The 13,999-nt window shown below is 42.2% G+C and overlaps 1 protein-coding gene across 1 annotated transcript in view; it reads right to left on the bottom strand.

Annotated features, from left to right (window-relative positions):
• The window catches only part of CD7 (CD7 molecule), a 13,295-nt gene extending 1,570 nt beyond the window's left edge, over window positions 1-11,725 (bottom strand). Inside the window, exons 1-3 of the mRNA XM_006028758.3 lie at window positions 11,653-11,725; window positions 5,002-5,349; window positions 278-622 (exon numbers count right to left, since the gene is read on the bottom strand). Of these exons, the coding sequence (XP_006028820.1) occupies window positions 278-622; window positions 5,002-5,349; window positions 11,653-11,725 (766 nt within the window). The remainder of the gene's footprint in view (window positions 1-277; window positions 623-5,001; window positions 5,350-11,652) is intronic.
• Between the last annotated feature and the right edge of the window lie 2,274 nt (window positions 11,726-13,999).

Genomic DNA, 13,999 nt, shown 5'->3' with positions numbered 1-13,999 from the left:
CTGCTGAAAGTACTGATTCTTTCTCAAGAAGGGCAGATTTTACAGATACTTTAGATCTACAGTTTAAAGATCGACCACACCCTCAGTTTTTTGTCCACTTTGGATTTAAAAGACTTTCCAACATTTAGGTAGTGTTGGAGAGATGTTGTAGACATGATGGTCTTGTCTAAGAGTACTCCAACCCTACAGTTGCTCCAATAAAAGACATCACCCACAAAAAACCTTGCCCTTTCCAACATTTATTTATTTTTTAGTTAAAGAGGAGAAAGCACAATACCTGTAACCACCATGATGGTACTCATTTCTTTCACAAGATAGAGATTGGGAGTAAGCACAACACTAACACATACATATACATCCGTATCATTTTGCTGTAGCTCTTGCAGAGTTATTGTCCTGTTCTTTGGTGGACCTGAGTACTCAATGCGATTGGTGAATGCAGAAGAGATGATTGCATTTCCATTACTTGGAATATAAATCACTTTCTTGGGATCTACATATTGTCTCATCAAGTAGACCGCTACATCCTTCCCCTTAGTTTCTGTCACACACGTTATATTGACGGAGTCTCCTTTCTGGCCACTGATAGGGGCTTCCAACTTTTCAGTAATTTTATTGTGATCTAAAACCAAAAAATCCAAAGACAATTACATTGATGGAGTTTAGCTATGTTTAATGCCCATTCAGAAGTAGTGTGACACCCCCCAACCATACAAAAATGACAACTACAAACTTCTAAACATTTACAGCTTGTATGAAGCACTGAAGCCAGTAGAGATTCTCTTCAAGGCTTCTGGAATTTAAACAGACTTGCAGGGATGTCTCAGCTCAGCAGCGAGGCCTCTTCAGTGTCCCTCCCCAAAACCTAACATAGGAAGGTTGGGCCTGTGACTTAGTCATTTTTGGCTTCACCAACACCTCTCCCTGGGCTTTGAGTTATATTACAGCCTTAGAGCTTTTCTATACAGAAGTACTTTAGAAAATTAAAACAAATTATGTAAAGCTATGAAGCTAATGTGCTTAGGTTAAGGCATATTAGACTCCTCTCTGGATATTCCCATTCACCAGTAAACTAGCCTCAGTTCCGCCTAGGCAAATTAAGCTACTATGAACTAAGGCACACGTATGTCTGAAAGACATCACCAGTGCATTCACTTCATGCAATTATATCAATAAGGATATGGAAAAGAGACCAAGAAAAAAGAGATACAGAATTAATTTAGAATATTTAGATAAACTGGATGTACTCTAGAGTGTATCTGAATACATCAAGTTGGCAGGGGCTGATGAAATACACCCTAGAGTACCTGAGATACAACTAGTTGAAACAATCTCTGAACCATTAGTGATTAGCTTGGAGAACTCAGGGAAGACAGTGTAGGTCCAAGAAGAAAGAGGACACACATAGTACCTGTTTTATAAAATGGGGAAACAGTGGAGCATGGACAGTCAACATAACTTTGATTCTTAGAAACATATTAAAACAATTTGTTAAATAATCAATTGATAAGCACTCGTAGGAAAACAACACGATAAAAAACAGCCAAAATTAAGTAACAAAGTCCAAAATATATCAAACCAAAATAATGTCCTTTGACAGGGTAACTAACTTAATGGATTAGAAAGAAACTGTAGACATAATGTACTTTGACTCTCACAAAGACTTTTGACGCTGTGCCACATGACATTCTCATTCATAAATTAGAGAAATACTGTCTGGCTTACCATGCAGATGCACAACTCCTTGGACAACAAAAAAAATCTCAATAGGAGTATTATCAATGTTTGCTCTCAAGTGAGGTCACACAAGTTTCTTCCATGTGCCCAGTCCTAGTCAGTACTTTCACTGATGATGGATATGATAGACTAGAGACTACCCTTATTAAATCAGTGCATGACACCATGGCTAGGTACAGACATTCAAAAAGCCCAAAGTTGAATTGATCTAAGTTATGCAGTTTTCTGTAAGGGGCATAGTTTACATCGGCAGCAAACAGAACACACATTTGCTCTTTGGTGTGTGAGGCAGGGGAAATAGTAGACCAGGTTCATCCATTTTTAAATCAGTCTCTGTGTGCTGAACCTCTGTTCTGTTATAGGTATAGACTAATTTCCAATCATTTATACTAGTAAACGTGTAATGTCTGTACCTGGCCCAAGGTAGGAGCAGTTTCAAACACTTTGGAGGACTAGAGCAAAATCCAAAATGATGCTGAAAAACTGGAGAAATAGTCTGAAATCAACAAGATGTAATTTAAAAAATGGGCATTTAAATAATACTACTAGGTGTGAGAATGGAGAATGAAGAATGACTGGTGAGGCAGCCATTTAGAAAGGGGCCTAGGAAGTTATAAGTCAACAATATGAAGCTGTTGAAAAAAAAAAAAGGAAAATCTCCTGCTAGGACGTATCAACAAGAGCGTTGTATGTCAGATACAGGCGGTAGTTATTCTGGTCTATGTGGTGATGAGGAAAAGAGAATTATATCGTTTTGTACATTGCCCATTAAGAAACCTGTAGACAAGATAGAGAGCTTACAGGCAAGCAGCAAAACTGATGAAAGGTTTAGAAAACCTGACACACATGAGGAAAGACTGAAGGGCTTGGCTTGATGTCATTTAGCAAAGAAAAGACTAAATGGGAATGATGGGCATGATGATGGGCTAGATGAATAATTGATCTGACCCATCATGTCACTTTTTAGGTTTGATTATCTATGGAAATTGTATTGTACTTCTGCTGTTTTTGACAAATACTGGGTTGAAAAGCTTCCAGCAGAAACAAGCTGCTGGTATTTTAACCACAGTTTCATCTATATCTCCAGAGGGGACCTGTAGTTAAAAGCTTCCAAGTAGGATGCTCTTTTATGAGTGTATGCAGGACCTCTCCTTTCAAGAAGCGCTTAAATACAAAACACAACACAACCAGAGAAAGTAATAAAGACTACATGCTGTACTGGCTGGGCTCTCTCTCTTTTTTATGCTTGAATGCTGAGCATGGTATCAGGTAATTGAGTTGACTCCCACAGTTACCAAGGATCTTGAAAACAAAAGGAAAGATAAACAATGCACTATAGTGAGGAACCAACTAGTGATACAAAGAATGAGATATCACATATGTAAGACCTGCAAAACAGCAAAAGTGATTTGCACCAAATATAAAGTCATACAAAGGGAGAGGTGAGAGTCACTGCTGCCCTTGATACTTTCTAAGGCAGATCTATAACAACAAACCCAGCACGGGTTTGTTGCGGGTAGGTCTTGCTTGACCAATCTCATTTCCTTCTACAACCAGGTGACCTATCACCTGGACAAGGGAGAAGAGATTGATGTCATATATCTTGACTTCAAAAAAGCCTTCGATCTGGTGTCCCATGATCACCTCTTGGAGAAACTGGCCAATTGTCGCCTTGGGTCCTCCATGATCCACTGGCTGGAAAATTGGCTCTGGGGTCGGACCCAGAGGGTAGTAATCGATGGAAGTCACTCATCGTGGTGTCCTGTGACCAGTGGGGTCCCCCAAGGCTCTGTCCTTGGACCCATACTGTTCAACATCTTCATTAATGATGTGGACACTGGAGTCAGAAGCGGACTGGCCAAGTTCGCTGATGACACCAAACTTTGGGGCAAAGCATCCACACCAGAAGACAGGCGGGTGATCCAGGCTGACCTGGACAGGCTCAGCAAGTGGGCGGACGAGAATCTGATGGTGTTCAACGCCGATAAATGCAAGGTTCTCCACCTTGGGAAAAAAAACCCGCAGCATCCTTATAGGCTCGGCAGTGCTATGTTGGCTAGCACTATGGAAGAAAGGGACTTGGGGGTCATCATTGACCACAAGATGAACATAAGCCTGCAATGCGATGCGGTGGCTAGTAAAGCGACCAAAACGCTGGCTTGCATCCATAGATGCTTCTCAAGCAAATCCCCGGACGTCATTCTCCCCCTGCACTCGGCCTTAGTGAGGCCGCAGCTGGAGTACTGTGTCCAGTTTTGGGCTCCACAATTCAAAAAGGATGTGGAGAAGCTTGAGAGAGTCCAGAGAAGAGCCACGCGCATGATCAGAGGTCAGGGAAGCAGACCCTACAATGACAGGCTGAGAGCCCTGGGGCTCTTTAGCCTGAAAAAGCGCAGGCTCAGGGGCGATCTGATGGCCACCTACAAGTTTATCAGGGGTGACCACCAGCATCTGGGGGAACGTTTGTTCACCAGAGCGCCCCAAGGAATGATGAGGTCGAATGGTCACAAACTACTTCAAGATCGTTTCAGGCTGGACATAAGGAAGAATTTCTTTACTGTCCGAGCCCCCAAGGTCTGGAACAGCCTGCCACCGGAGGTGGTTCAAGCGCCTTCATTGAACACCTTCAAGATGAATCTGGATGCTTATCTTGCTGGGATCCTATGACCCCAGCTGACTTCCTGCCCTTTGGGCGGGGGGCTGGACTCGATGATCTTCCAAGGTCCCTTCCAGCCCTGATGTCTATGAAATCTATGAAATCTATAACTGCAAACACACATAGCTGGCCTTGTCACCCATCAGAGTCCCTTAGCTTTGGGGGATGGGGGAATTCTCCCCTCTATACATCGAGAGAGGAACTTTCTAAAAGTCAGCAGGAGATTTAATCGGCCCTTAACTGTGTAATAGCCAAACCAATGGTCCTAATCCCTGTATTCGCCAAATGTTCTCTCTCATTCTGGGTATCCCTGTCCTCAGAATCTGAGAGCTGCCTGGAACAAGGCACTACAAAGTTTTGAGTCACCTCTCCATGACAGATCAGCACTGGATGATTAGGTGTATGTATGTGTTGGGGCGGGGGAGGGGGGAGGAATGGAGTTATCCCTTTTTCATTTCTCCCATGATCGTTCCAAGTACCAACAACAAACCGCGACAACTTAACCATCTGCCAGACTCTCCATTTTGTGCCCATTTTCAAGTTAATTAATTTGTATTTAACTTCATTTCTTTGTTTCTCATAGATACAACAGGAAAAAAGCAGAGTACCTGTAACTATTACTAAGGTTCCCGTTCCCTTCCCAGTTTGGAAGTTAGCGTCGTGCATGAGACCGAGGCAGTAGTATAAATCTGAATCGTTTTGCCGTAGCTGCTGCAGGGTTATTGTCAAGTTCTTTGTTGGGCCTGAGGTCTCAATACGACTGACGAAGTTGTCAAAGGTGTTTTTATTTCCATCCTTTGGAACATAAACCACTTTGTTGTCTGCTGCATGAAGCCTCATCAAGTAAACCCCTTCTTCTTCGCCATCGGTTTTTAACAAGCAAGTTATCTTGATGGAATCTCCTTCAGGGACACGGATAAAGGCTGGTGACTGTTCAATAATTGCCTTCTTTGCATCTAAAAACAGGAAATTCAATTAAATGCATATCCCTGAAGATTTTCTGTCTTCAGTGCCCTTCCAAAGTCGGCATGGCACATCCCATTCATATAAACCAACAAGCACCATACTCCTAAAAGCTCATAGCCTGCATGAAGTTCTGCAGCCAATACAGACGCTCTGGGAGGCTCCAGGAATTTAGACAGAATTGTAGCTCTGTCTAGGTTCAGCCAGGAGATCTCTTCAGTATAACCCCCACCCTGTGTCCCTCCCTCTCCTCCCTCCCCCACCATTTAACAATTTAGGATTGGGAGAGTGTGATTGACTTAAAACCATCTTGGTTATCGCCAGCCTCCATATCTCCATGGCTGCTAGTACTGTGTTATGACCCTACAGCCTGTCTATACAATGATATACTGCAAAGCCAAAACAAATGAACTAAAGCTACGAGGCCAATTTAAGGCAGTTTTACCCCCAGAGATGGATGTTTTTATTCACAGCCAAAGTGGTCTTCCTCCATGAAGTATGAGAGCGCCTGTATGGGGATTTAATAGCCTTTAACTTCACAACTTTAGTCAAGTCATATTATATTTAACTGTTCTTAGAAAAGCACCAAAGGATCTCCTGTAAATCTCAGACCACTCCCTAATTTGCCCTATAACCTTTCTTTAGTTCACGCCACATCTCTGTGCCTCAGTTTTTCTACTACAGTCCTATACATATTTCATAAATAATAACCTGTTTTGCGCATTTTCTCACTGGCTTTCTCTGCTTTGGGGACTGACTGCAGGTCTGTGAACTGTTTTGTCTGACTGGGGACTTTCTTCAGTGAATTTCAGCAAAGAATGCAAGATGGTACCAACTTCCTCCAGCTCAATGCAGTAATGAGGAAACACGTAATTTAGAAATGAAACTGTTAAGCAAAAAATTAAAAGGCTCTATGGCAGCATAAAAAGTTGGAGGAAAATACAGGAAAGCCTAGCTCTATTATTTAGTAGAGAAGGAAAACAAATAATCAATGACAGAGAGAAGGCTCAAGTATTAAATCCATTTTTTTGATTCAGACTTCAAAAATGAGGTTAATTGTGACTAGGCCTGTGCAAGTAGGCAGTGATCCAATCCGGCTTTGGATCTGGCTGCTTTGGATGGTCGCGATCCGATCTGGAGCTCCAGACCGGGTTTCCGCCTCGATCCGGCCATAGGGTATAATGGAGAATCGATGAAATATCTATAACTTTGTTGGTTCAGGCTGGACATCAGGAGACATTACTTTACAGTTAGGGCTGCCAGGCTCTGGAATGGGCTCCCAAAGGAGGTGGTGCTCTCTCCTACCTTGGGGGTCTTCAAGGAGGAGGCTGGACAGGTATTTGGCTGGGGTGATATGACCCTGGCACCAGTTCCTTCCCAGAGCAGGGGGTTAGACCTGATGATCTGTTTAGGTCCCTTCCAACCCTAAGCACTATGATACTATGATAAGGTCACACTGCACTTTATCAAAACCTTATTAAAATGCAGTACACTGTGTCCACTGCATTCACTTCATCCCTTTGATTCGATCTCCCACAACATTCTCGCAAGCAAGCTAAGAAAGTATGGGTTAGATGAATGGACTGTAAGGTGAATTGAAAACGAGCTGGAACATTGGGCTCAGAGGGTAGTAATAAACGGTTCCGTGTCTAATCAGCAGACACTATCAAGTGGAGTGCCTAAGGGTCAGTCCTGGGGCCAGTTTTGTTCAATATCTTCATCAACAACCTGGAAGATGGCATAGAGTGCACCCTCAGGAAGTTTGTGGATGATACCTAGCTGGGAGGAGGAGTAGAGACACTGGAGGGTAGGGCTAGTATTCAGAGAGACCCAGACAAATTGGAAGATTGGACCGAAAGAAATTTCATGAGGTTCAATAAGGACAAGTGCAAAGTCCTTCACTTAGAGTGGAACAATCCCATGCACCGGTACAGGCTGGGAGCTGACTGACTAAGCAGCAGCTCTGCAGAAAATTACCTGGGGATTACAGGGGACTATAAATGGAATATATGCCAACAGTGTGCCCTTGTTGCCAAGAATGCTAATGGTACAGTGTGCTGCATTAGTAGGAGCGTTGCCAGCAGATCCAAGAAAGTGATTATTTCTCTCTATTCAGCACTGGTGAAGCCACATCTGGAGTACTGTGTCCAGTTTTGGGACCCCCATTACAGAAAGGATGTGGCCAAATTGGAGAGAGTCCAGGGGAGGGCAATAAAAATGGTTAGAAGGCTGGGAAATATGTTTTATGTGGAGAAACTACTGGGCTTAGTCTGGAGAAGAGAAAACTGAAGGGGGGATTTAATAGCAGCCTTCATATATCTGAAGGGTGGTTCCAAAGAAGATGGAGCTAGAAGTGGTGGCAGATGACAGAACAAGGAGCAATGGTCTGAAGTTGCAGCAAGGGAAGTTTAGGTCAGATATTAGGAAAAACTCTCTCATGAGGGGAGTAGTAAAACACTGGAACAGGCTACCCAGAGAGGTGGTGGAATCTCCATCCTTACAAGTTTTTAAGACCTGGGTAGACAAAGTCCTGGCTGGGATGATCTAGCTGGGGATGGTCCTGCTTTCAGCAGGGCCTTTGACTAGATGACTCCTGAGGTCCCTTCCAGCCCTAACTTTCTATGATTCTATGATTCATTCACCCAACTAGATGATTTGTCTAAGGAGGAGATCCAGTTGCTTTGGCATGATTTGTTCTTAACAAATTTATGCTGGATGCTTGTGATCTCCTCCAGACATTCACAAATCATATTCTTTATAAGTTACTCCAGTAACTTTCTGGGTATTGAAGTCAGGCTAAATGGCCTATAATTCTCTGTCTTTCTTTTTCCCTGTTTTAAAGATAAGATTTATGCTGGCTTATTTGACCACTGCTATCTGACACAATCAGTTTATGGTGTAGAGATGTACCTGTTTATTCTAAAGGGGAGTAATATTCCTGTGTGCTGTTAAACAGCTGCCTTACTCCACATCACAGGTTGATGCATTTTGAGATGCGTGACATGATACCTAAACCAGACTCTGACTTAGAGAGGCATTTCCAAATCTTGCTTTTCCTAATGTGGAGCTTGGTAAAATTCAGCTGCCCATTTCTCCATAACTATTAGGAAGCTGCAGGGAGCAGGGTCAAAGGGGAGGAGGAAAAGAAAAAGCTTTTAGTTTTTTGCACTGTTCAGAAGCCACATTATGGCAAGCTCAGTTTATGGCAATCAGTTGCAAATGAGGCATTTCGGGCTTCCTAGTGCTTTTGGAACCAAGATATGTAACTAAACAGCCACATTCAGTAGTTTTGATTTGTTTTAACATGTGATCCCTCAACTCAAATTGAAACTCAAGGAATGAGAGTGTGGAACAAACTAGGACGGAGATGTGCAAACATCAATATAGCAAAACCTACCAACAAACCACTTCTAATTAAACCTTTGTAATTTCTCACAGCTCATCTTAATAATCCTATGTGATGATTCACTCCAGAACCAGACACATGTCTACAGCAAACAGATTCTCTAGAGATCTTGCAATCTCTTCTTCTAAAGAAAGAAAATGTACTTTAAAATGTTTCTTTGACATATGGACAGACTTTGGCTTTTGTCTTGGCTTATTCACCCTCATGTACATACGTTACAGCTGTTCTATCCATTTATATGTGTAAAAGAATGTACGATGGATTTAAAAATGTGAATATGGTATTGTTTGCCAAAAGTGTCTGTGCTGAATGAGACTTCAAGGGTAGCTATTAGGGCTGTGCAAAATTTCACCGCTGTTTCATTTCAACATTGTTTTGAGCTTGAAACAGCGAAAACAAAATGAAACAGAGGGCTTCAAAACAACCTCAAAATGAAACAAGGCCAGGCAAAACATTTTGAAAGTTTCCCCTGCCTGCACCAAGCTGGATTCCCAGCAGCTTGAAGCCTGGTGGAGGCAGACAGGGTACAGCCCAGGGACTGTGCTTTGCCTCCCACTGGCTCAGCTCCCAGGGAGGTGGCAGTCTCTTGCCCACATCCCTAGGAGTGCTGTGGGGCTCTGGCAGGCTCCTGCCCGGGGTGCTGGCCCTGATCTGTCTGCCATCAGGGGAGGCTGCTCCTCCTCCAGTTTTGTGCTTCCTATTGTAGCCTGGGCGAAACGTCGAAGCAGGATTGATACTTCAAAACTGTTTTGACGAGACAAAACGGAACAGTGCTTTCAAAACGAAACTATACTCTAAACAAAACACTGTTCCATTGAAACGTCAAAACACAAGTCAAAGCACAACAGTGCTGTTTCACACAGCCCTAGTAGCTATGTTAGGACAACACCGGGCAGCATAGGTATTGGAGTAGCTTTTCTAACCAAAGACGACAGAATAGCTGGGGAATCAAGCAGTAATGCAGGAGCAGCAGGACATATGTATATATACGTGTATGTGTGCCCTGGTGTAAATATGTAAGATCCAGTGAATTTGAAGTCAATGAAGGAGAACAAACCAGACCTCAAGACAAGACTTCATAGAGCAGGGGTAGGCAACGTTTTTGGGCAGAGTGCCAAAAACACACACAAACTTGACTTGTAAGATGTTAGTGTGCTAGGGGCAGACAGTGGGGGAGTTGCGGGGGCCTGATCCTTGTTGTGGCAGTGTAGCCCCAGCCCTTTCCCCAACATCCACCCCAAGGCATACGTGCCAAGCAAAATGCTGTTGCATGTCATGCTCTGTCACCTGTGCCGGAGGTTGTCTACCCCTGTTATAGAAGGTTGTTCTGCAAATTCGGGCTAGTGAAATCTCTCTCCCAATCCTGGGAAGTGACCTACAGAGGAAAGATTTTGATTTATAGTTTCTCCTATTTACCTGAACCCTCTATTTTATGTGCCTAGCAGGGAAAACAGAATTGTACCCGTATTTTATCCATGTGTGTAAGACAGAAACTGATGTTCCCGTACCTCCTAGAAACTAAACTACATACCAACTCACCAGCCCTTCCCACCACCAGCCTATTGGGTATCATCAACCATTTTATGGCTTTTCCTTGAAGGTGCAGAAAGAAAGAGAGTGAAGAAAGAGAAATTTCATGACAGCAACTGGATTCAGAGGACTAAAATACTATGTAATCCTTAGTATCTGGGCCTTTGGCAGATATTCTGCAGGTCCCCACAATATCAGAAATGTTAATACAATTCATTATTCACCTGAAAAATTGTGCCTGCAGATATATTATTTCTTACCTGTTCATTGTTACTCTCCGTCCATTCTGGAAGTAGACACAAGACTATGTGATGTAGCTGGTCAATCCAAGTAAGAAAAAAAACAATAAAGTGGCAAAACAACTAGTCTGCAACTGGTAAACAGTCTGAAAAAAATTTGTCCAAACTATTTTGTGAGCTCTTAAGAATTATGTATATTGACATCAGTTACTGAATAATTTGTAAAGGAAAGAAACTATATTTGTGGCAAATATTATTTATAACAAATTAACTGATTGTATTACAATTTATCATTCAGGCATTTTGGTCTGTAGATAGCTGCCTTTATTGTCATGTGTAATTCAGGAAAACAAAGCAGGGAGATTATGGAAAAGAGACATTATCTTCCTAGGAATCATAACCGAGAACGTTTTTATGTTTCAATTTCTTATAGATGATCACCTCAAATATGATCACTTTTCCCCTGGCTATGACTCAAATTGGTGCAATAAGTAAAATAATAACCTGTTAATACCTATTACAGAGTGATATTAATATCAAGCTCTGATTTGTCTTCACTAATATGTTCCCAATTGTGATGTGTTTTTAACTGATCAAAATTAGTATTATTTACTGAATTGATCATCAACTATTTTTTATATTTTTATCCTATAGTATCAGCCAATTCTGACCTAAAGTAAGCAATCTATACATTATTTGTCCAAATTATTTGGTGAATAATTATTTTGCAGAAATCTGTTAGTCCCAGGACAATTTTTAAATCATTCTCTAGATTACACCATTGCTAGCTATGTTCTGCAGTTTTTACTGCATAAACGAGTTAAGTTACTAGGGTTCACACTTCTTTTTCTATTAAATAGTATTTGGGTGGAAAAAATGTACCAAGACAAGTGTTACCAATTGTTATACTTCTTATTGTAATGTTTGGGTTTTTTTCCTCTTTTATCTTAAAAATCCTCTTCCTGAAGTTAAAGAAAAAGAGAGACATTCACTGCAACAACTAAATTATGCCATGCTTGTATCCATGGTGGATCTGACCCGTTTCATTTTGAGACAAAAGAAAAACAACACAGAAGCATAGAGAATCAAGTGAGATGGAATAGTGAATATCATGTACATACCATCCTGAACTGGGAAACATAAGAGAAGTCGAAACGAGAGGAATGGAAATGAAACAATTGATATCCGGACCATTTTCCCAAATCAGCCTAGTTCTTGATCTTCGTTATGTCAATAACGTAGACAGATTGTGAAAATGAAGAGGAAGGGGAGTTATACCTAAAGAAATATGCACATCGTAGTCCTAACGTCACATCTCACACCCACAATTTCCTACATGCTTCTGTTGAAGACCAACCTGCATCTTCATCTTCAATTACATCTCACACAACTGTCAATGAGAAAAATGCTCATTTACACAAACACCACATGAGAAGATTCTGTGGTTACACCTACTAGTAAAAAAATTTCTGGTTCTGTATATGAAAATACCAACTTCCCCACCTCCAAGAAAAAGCTCCCATTTGAGCTTGGATGAGAGAACACTGCATTCTGGGTTGCTTTGGATGGCCAGCAAAATTGCAATGGGCCTCAGCTCTGGAAGCCAGTTCTTGGCTTTCCATGTGGGGCAACATGTCTCAGAAACCCTACAAAGTTGCGTGATTGAACTCTGACCCTGTTACATCTTGCCACCCATGCATACATTTTCAAGAGCAGGTTAGACAGACACTTGACTGGGCTAGTCTAGTTGGTGGTTGTTCCTGCTGTGAGCTGGGGGCTGGACTAGATGACCTTGTGAGGTCCTTTCCAGTCCTACTTTCCTATGAATCTATGGCCCACAACCAGAGGACATATAGCAAAATCTCATGGCTAGCCAAAATTCCCTTGCAAAGAGACTTTAAAATGAGGACTGCTTCCCTGGTTAGGTTCTGGGTCTCTAACAACCCTTTTAGCCTAGAGAGGAGAATCTAAACTCTCTCCTCTAGGGAAAAGAAAAAAATCTCATCACTAAAAACAGCTTTAAACTTAGGAAAAAGAACTGGAACAAGATAGTACCCCTGTGCCATTTTGGGACAAGTTAGAAGTTGGACTATTTTTCTCCAAATTTCCCTTCTTTACCGAATCATTCAGCTCCATAAACAGTGACAATATTGTGGGTGGTAGGATAGGCTGGGTACCAGGAACATCATGTCCAAGCACTGAAACAGAGGGTCAAGAGAAGGCAACACCTAGGATTTTTTTCTTCTTCCACATACCCTTTTTGTCTCTCTTCTGAGAAGTAGAGTTCTCTCTACATTCCCAGAGAGAATGATACTAGAGCATCCCCTACTGGGAAATGTTGGTAAGATTTCTCTTACTACACTTGTTTGAGATGAATCGAAACACAAATCTCATAACCTGCTCACATTATTAACATGTTTTTAAAATCATTTTAATGTATAGGTACAATAGCAGGGAAGTTAAAGTATCTGGCTACAGGTCCAGAGGTGCAAGTCCTTTCCTGAACTCATGCCAAATGCTGCCCTAGTTCACCCAGTGTGAGGGGAGAAGTGTAGTGCAGGAAGGAAACTCTGAAAACTGAAATCAATAAATACTCACCGCAGATGTGAGGGAAAGCCCAGCTGGGCAAGGGAGAGTCTGACAGCGGTTCTGCAATCAGTATCCCCTCTGGATTGGTGGCAGAAGCTCTGAGCCAGCTACTTCCAGCCCTGGGGACAGGCAGCCAGGAACAGACCTCTGTGTCCCAGAGAGGGAAATGCAGGGGGCTCTCCCATCCATGGTGACCCACAGCAAGATGCAGGAAACTAGAGTGTGACATTTGGCAGGAGGGGACAGGGGACCACTGTAAAAAACATGGGAGCACAGATCCAAGGAGCCAGATTTCTGCAACCCAACAGGGGCTTAAGCAGCAGGGACTAAAGCAGGAGATGACACCAACAAGCTGTTATGCTGGCTAGGTAACAAGGAGCCTGGATCTCTAAAGCAAAAAGCAGGACTCTCAACTGCATAGGCAGGGAAGGTCAGAACTGTGGGTGAGCCTGCTAAATTGATTATCGCAGTTTGAAGTTAAGAAATGTTAACAGGATGGGGGATCCTGATTGTAGAAATCCAATTTGCTCCCAGTGAGGCAGGCAAGATTGGTTGAAATTGATTCAAGAACAGGGATGGTTTTCCCCTGCAGGAGTTTCCCTGTAATTGAGGGCATCAGACTTTTCCCTATGAAGTAATTATGCCCAGGCTCACCACAAGGTTATAGGGGCTTATTTATGGAACTATGAATTCATTTTAATTGACTGACTTAATGAACTGATTAAGGTTGATTGAGTTAAGTACTTTCTATGAATGATGAGTTGATCTGAATTTATTAAGCTGTGGATGCTTTGTGAAGTAATTTGGGTGGAGTTTATCTCCTGAGTGCAGCCCAGTAGATGGGCACAGAGTTTAATGTCTTCACATTTGTTTGCATAA

This window comes from Alligator sinensis, unplaced genomic scaffold (assembly GCF_000455745.1).
Source record: "Alligator sinensis unplaced genomic scaffold, ASM45574v1 scaffold694_1, whole genome shotgun sequence".
NCBI classification, from domain to species: Eukaryota; Metazoa; Chordata; order Crocodylia; family Alligatoridae; genus Alligator; species Alligator sinensis.
Note: the sequence above shows the minus strand (reverse complement) of the source record. Positions and strands in the feature narration are given on the sequence as shown.